The sequence below is a fragment of the Drosophila innubila genome, assembly GCF_004354385.1.
Source record: "Drosophila innubila isolate TH190305 chromosome 2R unlocalized genomic scaffold, UK_Dinn_1.0 1_C_2R, whole genome shotgun sequence".
NCBI lineage: Eukaryota > Metazoa > Arthropoda > Insecta > Diptera > Drosophilidae > Drosophila > Drosophila innubila.
Window position 1 is genome coordinate 7,511,595 of NW_022995374.1, and position 14,088 is coordinate 7,525,682.

A 14,088-nucleotide genomic window follows, 5' to 3' on the forward strand; every position below is an offset into this window, starting at 1 on the left:
ATTCGCAATATTCGCAATTCGTATCTTAATGTCATCGTCAACGCGAACGTAGATTTATTTGGATACAGTGGGAGCGAGGGAGAGAGCAAGATATATACGTTGACTGAGACAGCTTGTAAATAAGTACTTGGACTCATACGAGTACTCGTTCGCTGAAATTATAATTAACTAAATAAAATAAAATTATGATAGATGGATATGCGAGCGACGGCGTTAATTGCACACTCACGCAAAACAAGTTCCAAGATTTGCCAGCAAAATCATTTAACAAATTGAATTTGCATTTTAGATACGCTGCAAAAGCATGCTGTAAATATTTGCATAAGGGTGACTCAAGAGTATATTTAAAATTAATAAAATATTATTGTTAAAAGTACTATTACATTGACTTATTAAATAAAAAGTTTAACAGACTGTATGTGAAGGGCAATTTGTAAGTACTTACATTAGGGTGACTCAAGAATAAACTTTAAAACAAATAACAAAGTAAATTGCTAAAGTAATCAATTACAACATTAGTTTTTTTTAATCAGTCTCGTCTTGAGTCACCCTGGGTTGGCTGTTTTGATGATAGGAGGGAAATTGCGGGGTATCTGCTGCGTTGGCACGCATTTGAAAATGTGCGAGTGTTGCAGCAATTGAAATGCTTTTCAGTCAACTACGAGTAAAAGCAAATCGAACTGCACTCAAATGTTTTTATAATGAGTTAATAAGCGCACACCTGTTGCTGCAGACGTCAGCGTCGGCGTCGGCGTCGACAGAGACAACATGGGAGTAATTAAGAGATTTACTTGGACCCGAGAATAAACCGAGTTGAGCACAAGTGCCAAGAGCTGTAGAGCTGTAGAGCGGCTCACATAAATCGAAGTCTTTGTTTTGTTTTGCAATTTTAATTGCCAATCGCAAACGATTTGTAATTCTGCGCCAAGTAATTTATTTGACATTACAATTACACACAGCTCGATCGAACCGGATGGCTCGGAAGGGGGACAAAGTGAGAAAGAGGGAAGATGGCCAGAAGGGGAAAATGTGGTCAGAAGGGGAAAATGTGGCCAACGTGCGGCGCCAGCTTTGCAAATATCAAAATTCATTTCTCGTTAGCAACTGGAGACTCTCCAATCAGCAAGGGAGGCTGACAAATCTCAGTTCTCATTCTGCATCTGAATCGGATTGTGAATCCTAAGTATGAATAATGCAGTACACTGTGGATTTTATACTACTGACAATCGTAATAGATTGATTAATTACTTTGCCATTAGCGACTTGATTTGAATTCAGAAAATTAATAGATAAAATACTTAAACAATTTGTTGAAGTTATCACATCTTACACAGCATTGTAATGCAACTGACAATCGCAATAAATTGATTACTCTTCCATTATCCAATTAAACTTAGAAAATAAAATATTTACAAAATTAATTGAAGTAAAGAAGATATTGTTAAAAGCGAAAGAAAAGTGATAAAAATGATAAAAATGATTTAACAAACGTTTCAGAGACAAGTCCAATTTGTTTGCTGTCGAAAATATTACAATTTTCATTTGTAAGTTTTTTCGCACGCGCACAGCAACGTGAAGTATAATAAAAATGACGAAAATAAATTCAGAGCATCTAACAGATACAGATACAGATACAACTACAAATACATAGGCCGCCAGCCTGGCAGATACTTTTTAGGCACTTTTATCAAGCAACAAGCGTCTAACAAAACCAACAAAACTAACATAACTAAAACAACATTAGCGCCTGGCTGGCGCAGTTTTTCAACTACCGAATACAAGCTTATTTTTGGATACACGACAAAAAGAGGACCAACAAGTTTGCAAAAAAAAATTGTTTTTCAACTCATAAAGAACTTGTGTATGCATGTGTTTATACCCTGTACGCACTGAAAAGGGCTAAAAGGGGGGTTTGTGGGTGGAGGATAGCATTTTTGATCCTTGAAAGAATATAGCTGCTTTATCAGTTTTGATTGATTCTAATGACTTTTTATTAGAACTAAATAAATAATTGTTTTGTATTTTAAAAAACCATGCAGATTTTCTAACGATCGCATAAGGATCTACAGGGTATCATGTCGTCTCCCATTGTCGACTGCTGTGCTCTTACATGTTTTTTGTGTGAATAAAGCAAAGTGCAAAGCATATAATTTTGAACTTGGCAGAAGAGATGAGATGAGAGGACAAGTTAAAATGAATTGTTTGTATAGATGGATGTCTGTTAGAAGGAGGCCAGCAGACGACAAACTATCTGCAATTGCATTTGTATCTGCAATTGTATTATGTATCTGTATCTGTGTCTGTAAATGTATCTGCATCTGTGAGTTTACTCAGTAAATGTGGTACGGTCAATGCACAGACATTGGCTTCGTCGTTGGCGTCGAATTTGGCCAGACGAAATTGTTTGCTTTTGTTGTACTCGTATTTGGGGGCTGACCAGCCACGTCACCAGCAGACAGACATCAGCCCGAACATCAGCATCACCCATAACCCATCACACAGCCGGGCCACGTCTATGTTGTTGTTGTAGCGGTTGTTGTTGTTGCTGTTGTTGTTGTTGTTGTCGTCATCCATATGGCAAACTATTTTTAAATATGTTTTAATTATTTGCTGCCATATTCCTTAAAGCATCGACTAGTCGACGTTGCCGTTGCCATTCCCGTTGCCGTCTGCTGCTCCTCTGCCGCTCCTCTGCTGCAGTCAGCAGTAATTTGGGACGCCTTGAGCAACATGTGCAACTACTTTGGAGGTTTTCTTTTTGTGCTTGTTTTGTTTGTTCTTTTGGCATATTTTCTGCTTCTCTTTCCAAAATACATTAAGTGTGAAGTTTCTGCTATAGAAATATTATTGTCGCGTCTCGCGTAAGTGTCGCAGATTGCATGTAATTTTGTATCTTGCACTCAACTGTAGTACACAGCACAACAAGTTGAGGAACCAAAGACAAAAATAATAATGACAAGCAACAGCATATAATTTAAAATCGATGATTTTCTTAAGTCAAACCTCACGTATGAAGACAAACTTTAAAAATCTTCAAATAAAATTTAAAAAAGAATGCAAAACGGAGAATCAGCGGTTTGGTTTCAATAAATTTGTATTGAGTTTGCTTAGAAAAGGAATACAAGAATGAAACACGAATCTTTAGCAACCCAAAATATTTGTGAAGATATATAAAAAAAATTTACATTTATTCCATAAAATTAAATTCATAGTTAAATCGCTTTAAAAGACATAAAATACATATAATATTAATTTAAATAATTAATACTTTTGTTAAAAATTAAAATAGATTTTTATTTTGTCTTTTTTTAAGCTATTTACAATTTAAATCGAAATATTACAAGAACATATTATTTTGGTTAACCATCTCTGCTCCTTTCACAACTTAAACACTTTTTCTATGTAAGCTGTAGCTTTGAAGCCTCTAACATGTTGTCGAGTGTAGTTTTTGGACATTTGAAATGTGCATACTCTAAATGCATTTTATTTTAAGTCATTTTATACTTCATATACATAGAATATTCATATCATTCTGAGCCTATTTGGGATGTGAGTGTGCTGGGTGTGGCGGAGAACTTGGAGAACTCTAGAGCAAGTTAAACAACGGTTAGCCGAATGCCGAGTAGCTGATGATGAGTCTCAGTCTGTCTTTGGCTTTTCTATTTACTTAACTGGCAGCAGCCAAGTTTTCTTTTAAGCCTCGGCACTGCCTCTTGGCCTGGCCCGCTTCCAAGTTGGCCAAACAAGCCGTCGATATGCTTATGTTCGCTTTACAGGCTTCTCTTCCGTCAGTAGACGATGCCAATGAAGCGAGAAAAATTACTATTTGTTGTGCTTTGAGTATGACTATGACTATGAGTGTGAGTATGTATGAGTATGAGTATCTGTATGAGTATGGGGTACGAGTTTGAGTAGTCATAAAAGTAGTTGTGCATTTGTAAAGTGAGTTTGTCAACATGAGGCGCGCGCATCGCACCACAGATACAAAATGTACAAATACAAATAGAAATACAACAACAAAAAATACAAATTCTGTTGGAGTCCGTGTCCAAGCTAAACTGGCAGCTGGAACTGGAGGTAGCTAGATGGAGATGGAGATGGAGATAGAGATACAAACAAGTATCGTGGCGAACCGTTAGAGAGACGTTACCTGGAAGCGGCAACAACTCCAAAAAGCCAAGCCCAAGTCTTTGAGTATCTGAGTATCCAAGAGATACCAAGACAGCAACAACCAGTAAGTATTTTTCTGCCGAAGTCAAGGCTTCGTTCTCGTTCTCGGCATTGGGGCTGCAATTGTAATAGAATGCCAACAATAACCCGGCATGGTCAATACTCAATACTCAACACTCAATACTCAAACTCGAGTACTCGAATCGTCTCGTCTCGTCTCGTCTCGTCTCGTCTCGACTCGACTCGTATTGCTGCTGATTTGTCGTTGCCATTTGTTTGTTTGTTTTTGGCCTTTTGTCTAGGCGCACATTTATGGGTTGTTGTCTCCGCTAAAAACGGAACCAGACTTTCGACCTCAACCCCCCCTTCCACCGCATCCCCCTGCAACTATTTACCAACTCCTTTGGCCACTCAACGAACTGCACAAGGTCCGACAATGTCGGCAATTACTCATTTATGGCAAGTGCCAGTACATTTTTCGCTTTGGCTTCTGTGTTTAGTTTTTGTCTGTCTGTTACTCCCCCACCTCGTCCCCCCCTCCTCTCATTGATTTATGCATTGGTCGTTAGTGCGTTGCGAGTTGTCCGCCGCATTCATGCATATAAATCGCACTCTCTTATGGCGATCAACAAACTAGCTTCTCTTTTTTAGCCTTTGCCTTTGGATTTCATCTGGCTTTGTTGGTCATGTTGCCTATTTATAAAGATTACGTGCAATTAAAAGAAGCTTCACGGCAATTACTCTATACACATCATTATCAAATCATTCAGCGAATTGAATTAGTTTTTCCATATTACAACGACCGATTTTCTGTCCCAATTTTTATATTTTTTTTAATCTTATACTATTAGAAAATTCACAGCACAAAATAGATAATAGATTTAATGTATTCCCCAAAGCAACATCAAAATATTTCAGTTATTTTTATAAATAAATTTTAAATTTTCCATAATTAAATATATTTTTTGAACATCATTTTTTATTTAATCATTTTAACAAACAATTAGATTGAAATGAATTCCATAAAATTTTTGGAATACTGCTGAAACTTAAAATACCAGCTGACTCCCTGAATACCAAGTGTATTTCCCCAAGCAACAATTTAATAAATATTTTAGCTATATTCATAATTAATTATTTTTTACATATATTACTTCAACTCACAATTGGAATATAACGAGTCATTTGCACTGTCATTGAATAGAATTCGATTTTTTTTCCAATACTCATTATCAGACGGATTTGAGAGCTTCGTTCCACTTTATTATAGCCAAATGAGCTCAATTCGTTGCTGACCCCTTGATAAGCGAAAGAGAGGGATCTACTTCCAAGTTGAACTCTGACACGTTGTCATAACAGTTTTACATTTTCAGCTGCCTTATCAACGCTGTTGTTTTTGTTTATGTTGTTGTTGTTGTGGCTGCTTTTGTAGCTGATAAGCGATTTGGTTTTTGTGGTTTTGTTTGCTGTTGTCTTGCCGCTAGAAGTTCGAGAGTTCTATTTTAATAGGGCATTAAAAATAAAGATTTCTGTTTGTATTGGCAAGATTATCAGTTGAAGCGACAGCTTTAATTTTGAGTTTTAGTTTGTTTCGAAATATCAGCACCACCGCAACAACAACAACAACAATAACAACCATCACATAAAGTCGATGTCTTGGGGTTATCATAGTGATTATTTAATGCATTGCTGTTTATAACAACATTTTCATTTTTCAACATTTTTATGTGGCATTTGACACAGTTTGACATTCAACAGCTAACGAATACTCGTACTTACGAGTTATATTGTTTGTAATTAGCCCCAGCGACTTATCAGTCCCGTCCCGGGTTATAGGCCAAACCTCGTCAGTCGTTGTCCATGTTGCCAACGCATGAATCTATTCAAATCCGTACAAATCGCTGTGGATTTTGAACTCTGCCCCATTTGAGACTCGACTATTGAAAATATTTCAAAATGAACTGTTTAAATTATAATGAAGTTTAGAATTAATATTTCCCAATTTTGTTGATTGTCTTTTAATTCAACATTAAAAATAATTATACATTACTTTTATTTCTTTGGGTTACATTTTAAGTATAGCAGTGAACAGCATGAAAATGGATTTAAAAACGTTATAGAGTTGTCTGTCCATTGAGCACAGAGACAACTGGAATTATAGCTGCCACATTTCCTTTTGAGATCTGCAAGAAAAGTAGTTTCTGTTTTAGCCCTCTCTTTAGGCCCGAACACATACAGTTAGTGTTAGTCTAGCACTCTCAGATTTGTTGTTTTTTTTGTTAATTTCTATTTTTTATTTCGATTCGTCTATGCCGTCTTTTATTTTCGTTCTTACTTTGTCGCCAGCGTCGTCGGCGACGGCGACGGCGAGTCGTCGCAAAGTGAAACTGAAAATTGCAACTAAATGCCGTGCTCATCACTTGTAGACACTTTAGAATGCGCTGTGTATCTATGAGATACAAAGACACACAGACCGACAGACAGATAGACGGACATCGACGAGACAGCAAATGAGACGCAAATGGAATGTAGAGGTGCTACACACACATACACACACACACACACACATACACAAGAATAGAGACAAAGACTATTTTAGAAGTCCGTATCATTCTCAGATCTATTCTAACTGCTTTACAACAAACAACCAACTTTGACAATTTAACAAACATAATACTTTCACATTGGCAAAATTCATATTTAAATTAAATAATTTATAATTTTAAATTCACTTGATTCCATCTAAAGTAAAGTTATAACCTTATTTCAGGTTTTAAACTCTGATAATAAAATTAATCATATCAATATCTTGAATAATTGAATATTTTAGGAATTTTTTTTTCAAATAATTGTAAAGATTAAAAAAATCAATCAAAAATTTAAAACATAATTAGATAATAGCAACTAAAACTAAAGCAACCATTGCAAAAATTTTTGAGGCTGGCAGCCTTGATTATAAGCAAGTTAAATCACGACTAGTACTTTACTTACACCTCAATGGCATTGGATCGCCTCAGTGCACTGCCAGCAACAATCCGGATAGTCGGTCTCAAGATTTACGGTGTTATTGGCACATTGTGCAAATCCCGCGGGTTGTTGACAGCTGAAAATAAATGAAAAATGATTTAAAATCACCTTTGGGTGTAATACTTACTTACTAATAGATTAGAGCTGTGCCATCGACGTTCATGCACACCAATATACCACACACCTTGGGATCCTGCTCGGATTCGCCGACCTTCAAGTCTCTTGTAAATCCAACGCATCCTTTTCCTAAATATACATTTTCTGGGAATACAGGGTATCTATTTGTTATGTGTGCTTACCATCCGCGGGCATAACTGTCTCGTACACCAATGATTTGCTGCACAGAGCCAGTCCAATAAGGACGATGCACATTTTCCATGTATTTTTCATGGTCAATCAAATGGCACTACAGTGCTTCTAACTTTGAATATCATTTTTATAGAAGACGGTTACTCAAACTGAGTACAAGTTAGAGTATAGAGTATATAATCTAGTTCCCAAGAAATTCAAATAAACAATCTTTTACTAATACTCATTTGACTGTACTTTTGTGTACCACTGTGTGCCTGTATACTTCACTTTTATTTATTTTATGCAAAGCTCATTTTCGAATTATGTTTAGTAGCAAAGAATATCACCGGAACTGGTACCGGAACTGTTAGCCGAATCGAACCGTTTAATTTTTAGTACCGAAACTGAAACCGTAATCAAATGAAAAATCTTTGTCAAGAAGCGAGTTCCTAGCTCAAAGAGTTGTCAAACTTCCAACTGTCATAACTTGATCAAAACTGAACCGAATGTCATTTTGATCATGATTTGGACTCTAAATTCGTTCTGCATTCAAATTTTGTTCATTTAAAAAATTTAATTATTTTTGACCAAGATTCGATATCGATGGTAAGGGTCCCCCCTTTGAAATTTTGAAAATTCAAAATTTTAAATCTCAAGTTTTCACTTTTAATCAACTTCTTATATCGTTATTAGTATAAAACAACACTTCAAACTTGAATCTGAGACCTTTTATTTTTTTGAAAAAATCATGCCAAATTGAACAAAAATTTTGACTCGTAAAATGGCTAAATCCGCAGTCTGACCAACTTTAAAATGTCATAACTTGATCAAAACTGAACCGATTTTGAAGCAGAATGTCATGTTGATCATGGTTTGGTCTCTTTTTTTATTCTGCATTCAAATAATTTCAAATTCGTTAAAAAAATTTGTTTGTCCTAGGTCTTGCGATTTATTTTGATGTCATATTATTATAAAATTTAGGAATTAATATAATTTTAAAAACAATAATCGGTAATGCTCCTGACTTCGGATTAGAATCAAAGCAACTTGGAGAACTGACTCAGCACGTCAAACCTTGAGTTGAAATAAAAGTACGATGAGAATCGTGTAATATATATATATCTATTAATATCCATGCGAATACAAGGCTCAACTCTTTGGCTACTGCTCGCTGTGTCCCTGCTAAGACCAAACATGAACGTAACTAGCTATCGACTGGTCCGAGTAAGTCTGAAAAGCATTCCGGGATTGCCTGCTGATAATCTGATAATCCCCTGTAGACGCAGTATCCAAAGCGCATGGCATGGCCGCAGAATCTCTACGCGGACTTTGCCGCTGTCGATGGTCCGGCTGAAAAACAAGCAGGAATCCAAAGCCGGTTAATGGAGCCGGCTGCCATTGCCGCTGATCCGGGTGGCAGTAGTGTTAATTCCCAGCAATGCGGCCCCGAAAACCCTAATGATAAGAAATGCGATGTGAAGCAAATCTTTTCGCCGGGTGATCCCAAACAGAAGTCCTCCAACATTGCCATGAAGGCAGCCCAGGACGCAAAGGCGGCAAATGAGGCGCAACATGCCGCTGGCCAATTGGCTGCCCAGCACATCAAGCAGGAGCTGGCCGAGAAGGCCTTCCAATCGGCCAAGGCGGCCGAGGCGGCACTCACCGGCAAACAAATGGTTGTCCAGCAACTGGAACTGGAAATGCAAGAGGCCCATGCCGTGGTCGAGGAGGAGTCCGCTTCGCTCCAGAACACGGAGAGCAATATGAACGCCGCTGTGGAAGCAGCTCGAGCTGCCACACATCAATTTGAGACGTTAACCGAGCTCCAGAAGACGGTCAAAGACAACTTGGCCAACATTCAGACGGTGGCTCTGGGCTCCCAGCAGGAAATGACTGCCAAGGTGCAGCTGCTCGAGGCGGCCAAGAATCGCCTGGCCACATTGCAAAAGCAGCTCACAGGTGCTCGCGATGATTACGAGAAGACCAAACAGGCGGCTTACAAAGCAGCTTGTGCAGCTGTCGAGGCAAAGCAAAAGGCCTCCTCCACAAATTAGCTATATTCAACCTGCATGTATATCTATCTATATATAATAATATATTTTATTTTAAGAACTACGCTAATGTTTAAGCTTTAAAGTTAGCCCGAACAGGAAGTCAATCCAAACGACTAACTGGAAACAGAGCTCCATATAACTCCCAAAGTTGTAATGCAGCCTTTAGTCTAGTCAAAGTCGAACAGCAAGCAGTAAAATAAATACCCTGTAATATGAAATGACTTGAATACATTATTATAGAAATTTTTAATTTGAATACTTAATAAATAAAATTATTTTGATGAATCGTAAGATAAAGAAACTGCTTAGGCAGTACAGTATGCGTACAGGGTATCTTCTAGTCGAGCCATGACTGATTGACAATTGTAGTCCAAGTATTTTTCCCTTGTCGCTTTTTAATATTCTGCTAAACACACATTAAAAAGAAGTTCATTACTTTAACCAAGTGCAACTGCAGTTGTTTAACGGGCCGAGTTCCCTTCGAAATTGGTATAAAAGACATGTGCTCTAGCCATTGGGGACTTAGAAGTATTAAGAGTTCTTTCATTGCCGATACAAACTAAAAGAACATGAAAATTATATCAATAACATGTTTAATCCTTATTGGCCTCATCTCTTGGTCCACTGCGCTCGTTCATTACAAGAAGCTGGAAAAAGGAGGTAACAAAATGATAAAGATAACAAAAAAATAAATCGAAAACAATATGTTGGACTTTGTCTATTTAGCAAATGGATGCTTATTAGATGGTAAGGAGTTGGAAGTGGGTGGAACTGCAAAAGATCCGAATACGTGCGGAGTTTACGTTTGTCAGAATACTGAAGGCGATTCCCTGATTCATTAGTAAGTCGCACCCTCAATTCGATTCCTGCCATACATTTATCTTTATCAATCTTGCCTCCGAAAAGTTGCCAGAAGCCAGCTCCTTTTGCGAACTGTGCAAATGATGGTGTGTCCACAGTCACCGAATTTCCCCAATGCTGCTGGATGTGTGTAAACTATGTTAGTTGTGGGGATGCACCAAAAGAACCTGATGCACCTCCAAAAACTGATGAACCTCCAGAAACTGATGCAGACTTACAACCAAAATAAACATGACATTAATTTTGTTTACTTTAAATATAATATTTAAGCCCTGTGTATGTTATGTATTCCTTATTATTATTTTACATTTATTATTAAAACAAAATGTATACACATCATCAGCTCTTATTAAGATAAATATTTAAGTGGGTTCGCAAACGCCTCTTACTCTTATGATACTCGCTGCAAGGGTATAAAAAGTATGTTGCTTTTTTTGTTAAAAAAATGGAACACCTCAAAACGGCGCAAAACAAATGTGAAGGCAATACGCACTCCATTTATCTTAAGGCAAAGCTGACCTGAACACAAACAGAAAGGCCCAAAATATGAAAACGAAGAACAAATTAAAGTCCGCAAGGATCAGCAATGATATTTTTTCGTACACAGCTCAGCGGTACTCACCCATCCCTCGGCTCATCAAGTTTTTAATTAGCCGCCGCAGGGTGAATGCGCACAATCTTCCAGGCAGGTCGGGAAAGAGTAGGGAGGGGAGTAGACAGGGCCGTGGTCCTTCAACCCAAAAATGAGGCAAGCAAAAAATTGAAATTACAAAAAAAAAAACTGGAGAAACTACACAAACGCGTATGATTTAAATATGTATGTATGTCTACATATGTGTGTATGTTATAAGAAAAGTTGGGAACCGGACTCGACAATGATCTGGGCATGAAATGAAGGCAGCGACAGCAACGGGAACAACGACACAGTAACAATATCAAAAAAAAATTCTCAAGACCAACATTTTCTGAGTTGCGGTTTATGATAGTTGACCGAGTCCCTATCTTTCGCATGGAAACGACTCGAGATACTTTTCAGTATTTAAAGAAAAACATTAAAAGTTTAGTTATAAGTGCATAGAAATAAATTTGAAAAAATAAACCCACATTTATTTTTATTTCTACAAAGTTGTTAAGAACCATAAGCCACTATAATAAAAATTAAATTAAGAAAAACCCAAAAAATATATTTACTTTGCAAAACAATTACTTTACAAAAGGACACAATTTCTTATGCAAAACTATGATTTTTAACTTTTTCTTATTTTATTATTCTTGCCTATGGTTCTTAGCACAGTTATAAGAAAAAGTAAAACAGTTGTCATTAAATTAAACTATAGTTAAAATAGACTTTGGCCTAAAAATAAGTGTTTAGTTTTCGCGACAAGTCATTAAAACCGATCTGTAGAGTGCAAAGGCAAGACGAAGAAATCTCGCTGCTCTTATTAATTGAGTGAACATGTCAAAGAATGGACAGGCGAGAAGCGCGACGCAGCGAATTACAAGAGAAGAAAACATGAAATGAATTCGCGGCGACTTGATCACATCGCAAGCTTAACTTGCCCTAAAAATTAAAGTGGTTCAATTTTTCATAATATTTCATATGCATGGATACATTTTCGATATAATTAATTCATGTAATTATGCTCTGTTAGGATATTGACATACAAATCAACACTCATAATACACATACATAAGTACATATACATGTGAGGTATTTATGTAAACGTAAGCATTTGCTACGTAAGCTATTTGAACTACAAACGATCGAACGTAAAACATTTACCATGCGGTCGCAACATGTGTGATGCGAGCAAGACGACTACAGAAAGGCGCTACCCGACCACGAGAAGTGGGATGAAACGAGATGGCGATAGTTGCTTGCAATAACAACAACACAACTCAAATGTCAAGCTAATAGAAATGCGACAACAAATATAACGCACAGCTGGCAAAGGCAGAGAGAGAGGGAGACGGGAAAGAGTAGAACTTCTCTCTCGCTCTCTATTGCGGCAGACGAAGACGAGGCAAAAGAGAGAGAGACCTGTTAGCGTACAACATAGCGATAACATTTTCCCCCATTCTCATTCTGAATGCAACATGTTAATGTTAAACTTACAGAGTTATGTAGTGCTCCGTTGGTATTTATTTAAACTTTATTTTTATACTTTATATCAAACTTGTTTCACTTTTTACCGTTACAGTTGATCGTGTGCCGCGTGCGCTGTTGGACGTCTGCTCGCTCGTCTTTCGAGGCACTCAGCCTTGCCGCCACCCGGGTAGAGAATCAAACACGCTACGAGCGTCACCTACTTCACATAAAAAAGTAAAAAGAACAAATAGCAGCAAATTCTGTTTATTCAGCCGACTTAGGAGCAATCACAGGATGGTAAAACCGAAAACTTAAGTAGGTTTCAGCGGGGGAAATATTCGTATAATCACAAATATATCGCATATAAAAATCGATTTCAACTTGAACAGCAAAAAGTATTCTTCAAATACAGCTGAAAAATTTACTTCCGGCAAATGTGTGTGCTTTAAAAACTAGAAAATCTATCAATTACAAATGCAAAGTGCCTTAAATGAACAACAGCAGCAACAACAATAAAGAACTTCAAATACAAATCAAACAAAAGATAAAAAAAAGTAAATGCACACAACTTTACAAATTTTAATGGATTCGCCTTTTTGTGGCAGAGATTTGGTGTGTATTTGTAATTGTGGTGTGTGTGTGTTGTGTGTGTTCAGGATTTTAACACCTTGACTCAGGTCGGAGCGTGTTTCACACATTTTAAAAATAATTTACGCGAAATATGTATAAAAAATTGCTACGGACTTTGACACTTTACACGTGTTCAACTTGAGCTTTAGCGCTTGGCCAGGCATTAATAAGAGGGTCCGAGTTTTGTGTGGTCAAAAATTAAATGCAATTAAGCACATTTATCAAATTATAATTAACATGAATAATCCACACATCTACACTCTTCTCCAACTCCATCTGATGAAAAGGTATGAAGAGCAAGAAAGGTGATTTCAGCACTGCCTCTATAGAAAATATTAAACATCGCGTCATGTTTTTATAATTAATGAAATAATGCAAATACACGTAATTGTCAAGTGCTTTGAGGCATGCGATGAGGTGAGTAAGCAGGTAATATTTGTGTCAATAACAAACACTCTCAACTCATCAGATTTATCGACAACACCAGCTTACGACTATTTCCGCATTTTGAACTCAAAAACATCCCGCCAAAAATAAGACAAGCACACACATGCCTATTTCAAAAAAGCTGCCACAGAAATGGCAATGAACGTTTTCCAACATTCTGCCTTTTTTCTTGCTTAAGCATTTACATTTATTAAAAACATAATGTGTAAAAACGCTAACAAATGTACATAGACTTTTTGGGGAAAGTAAAACGTAAAATTAATACATTTACATTGCATTACAGAGGAAATATAACATACGAAATAACACCACAAGCGAAACGTCATAATAATTAATTATTACTTTTTTTTTAAATCAATAAATGAAAATTAAACCAATTCTCGTACATTTAAACGCCTGCAAATTAAAACTAATTTTGTTGCTGTTAAACACATGTCGCGTTGGTTCAATGCCGGTTCGAACTTGGTATGATGTTGTCTAGCAACCGGTTGCTTGATTAACAGTGCCATTTTGAGTTAA

General features: G+C 36.9%; 2 protein-coding genes and 1 long non-coding RNA gene across 4 annotated transcripts; 2 read left to right on the forward strand and 1 right to left on the reverse strand.

Annotated features, from left to right (window-relative positions):
- Nucleotides 1-5,243: 5,243 nt before the first annotated feature.
- LOC117783386 lies at nt 5,244-7,599 on the reverse strand. Its single transcript, XR_004617365.1, has 5 exons — nt 7,497-7,599; nt 7,329-7,443; nt 7,162-7,273; nt 6,221-6,353; nt 5,244-6,131 (listed from the first exon to the last, which is right to left on the reverse strand). It is a non-coding gene; the product is annotated as an uncharacterized LOC117783386 (long non-coding RNA).
- A 1,002-nt stretch (nt 7,600-8,601) lies between these two features.
- LOC117783383 lies at nt 8,602-9,755 on the forward strand. Of its 2 annotated transcripts, none has more exons than XM_034620770.1 (2): nt 8,602-8,712; nt 8,769-9,755. In XM_034620770.1, the coding sequence occupies exons 1-2, from the start codon at nt 8,623-8,625 to the stop codon at nt 9,540-9,542; spliced, it is 864 nt and encodes a 287-aa protein (XP_034476661.1). In that variant the 5' UTR covers nt 8,602-8,622; the 3' UTR covers nt 9,543-9,755. The 2 variants fall into 2 exon arrangements, with proteins under 2 accessions (XP_034476661.1, XP_034476662.1); XM_034620771.1 differs by having other exon boundaries at nt 8,602-8,706.
- Nucleotides 9,756-10,035: 280 nt separating this feature from the next.
- LOC117783385 lies at nt 10,036-10,697 on the forward strand. Its single transcript, XM_034620773.1, has 3 exons — nt 10,036-10,202; nt 10,269-10,383; nt 10,449-10,697. The coding sequence occupies exons 1-3, from the start codon at nt 10,112-10,114 to the stop codon at nt 10,630-10,632; spliced, it is 390 nt and encodes a 129-aa protein (XP_034476664.1). The 5' UTR covers nt 10,036-10,111; the 3' UTR covers nt 10,633-10,697.
- The last annotated feature ends 3,391 nt before the right edge of the window (nt 10,698-14,088 follow it).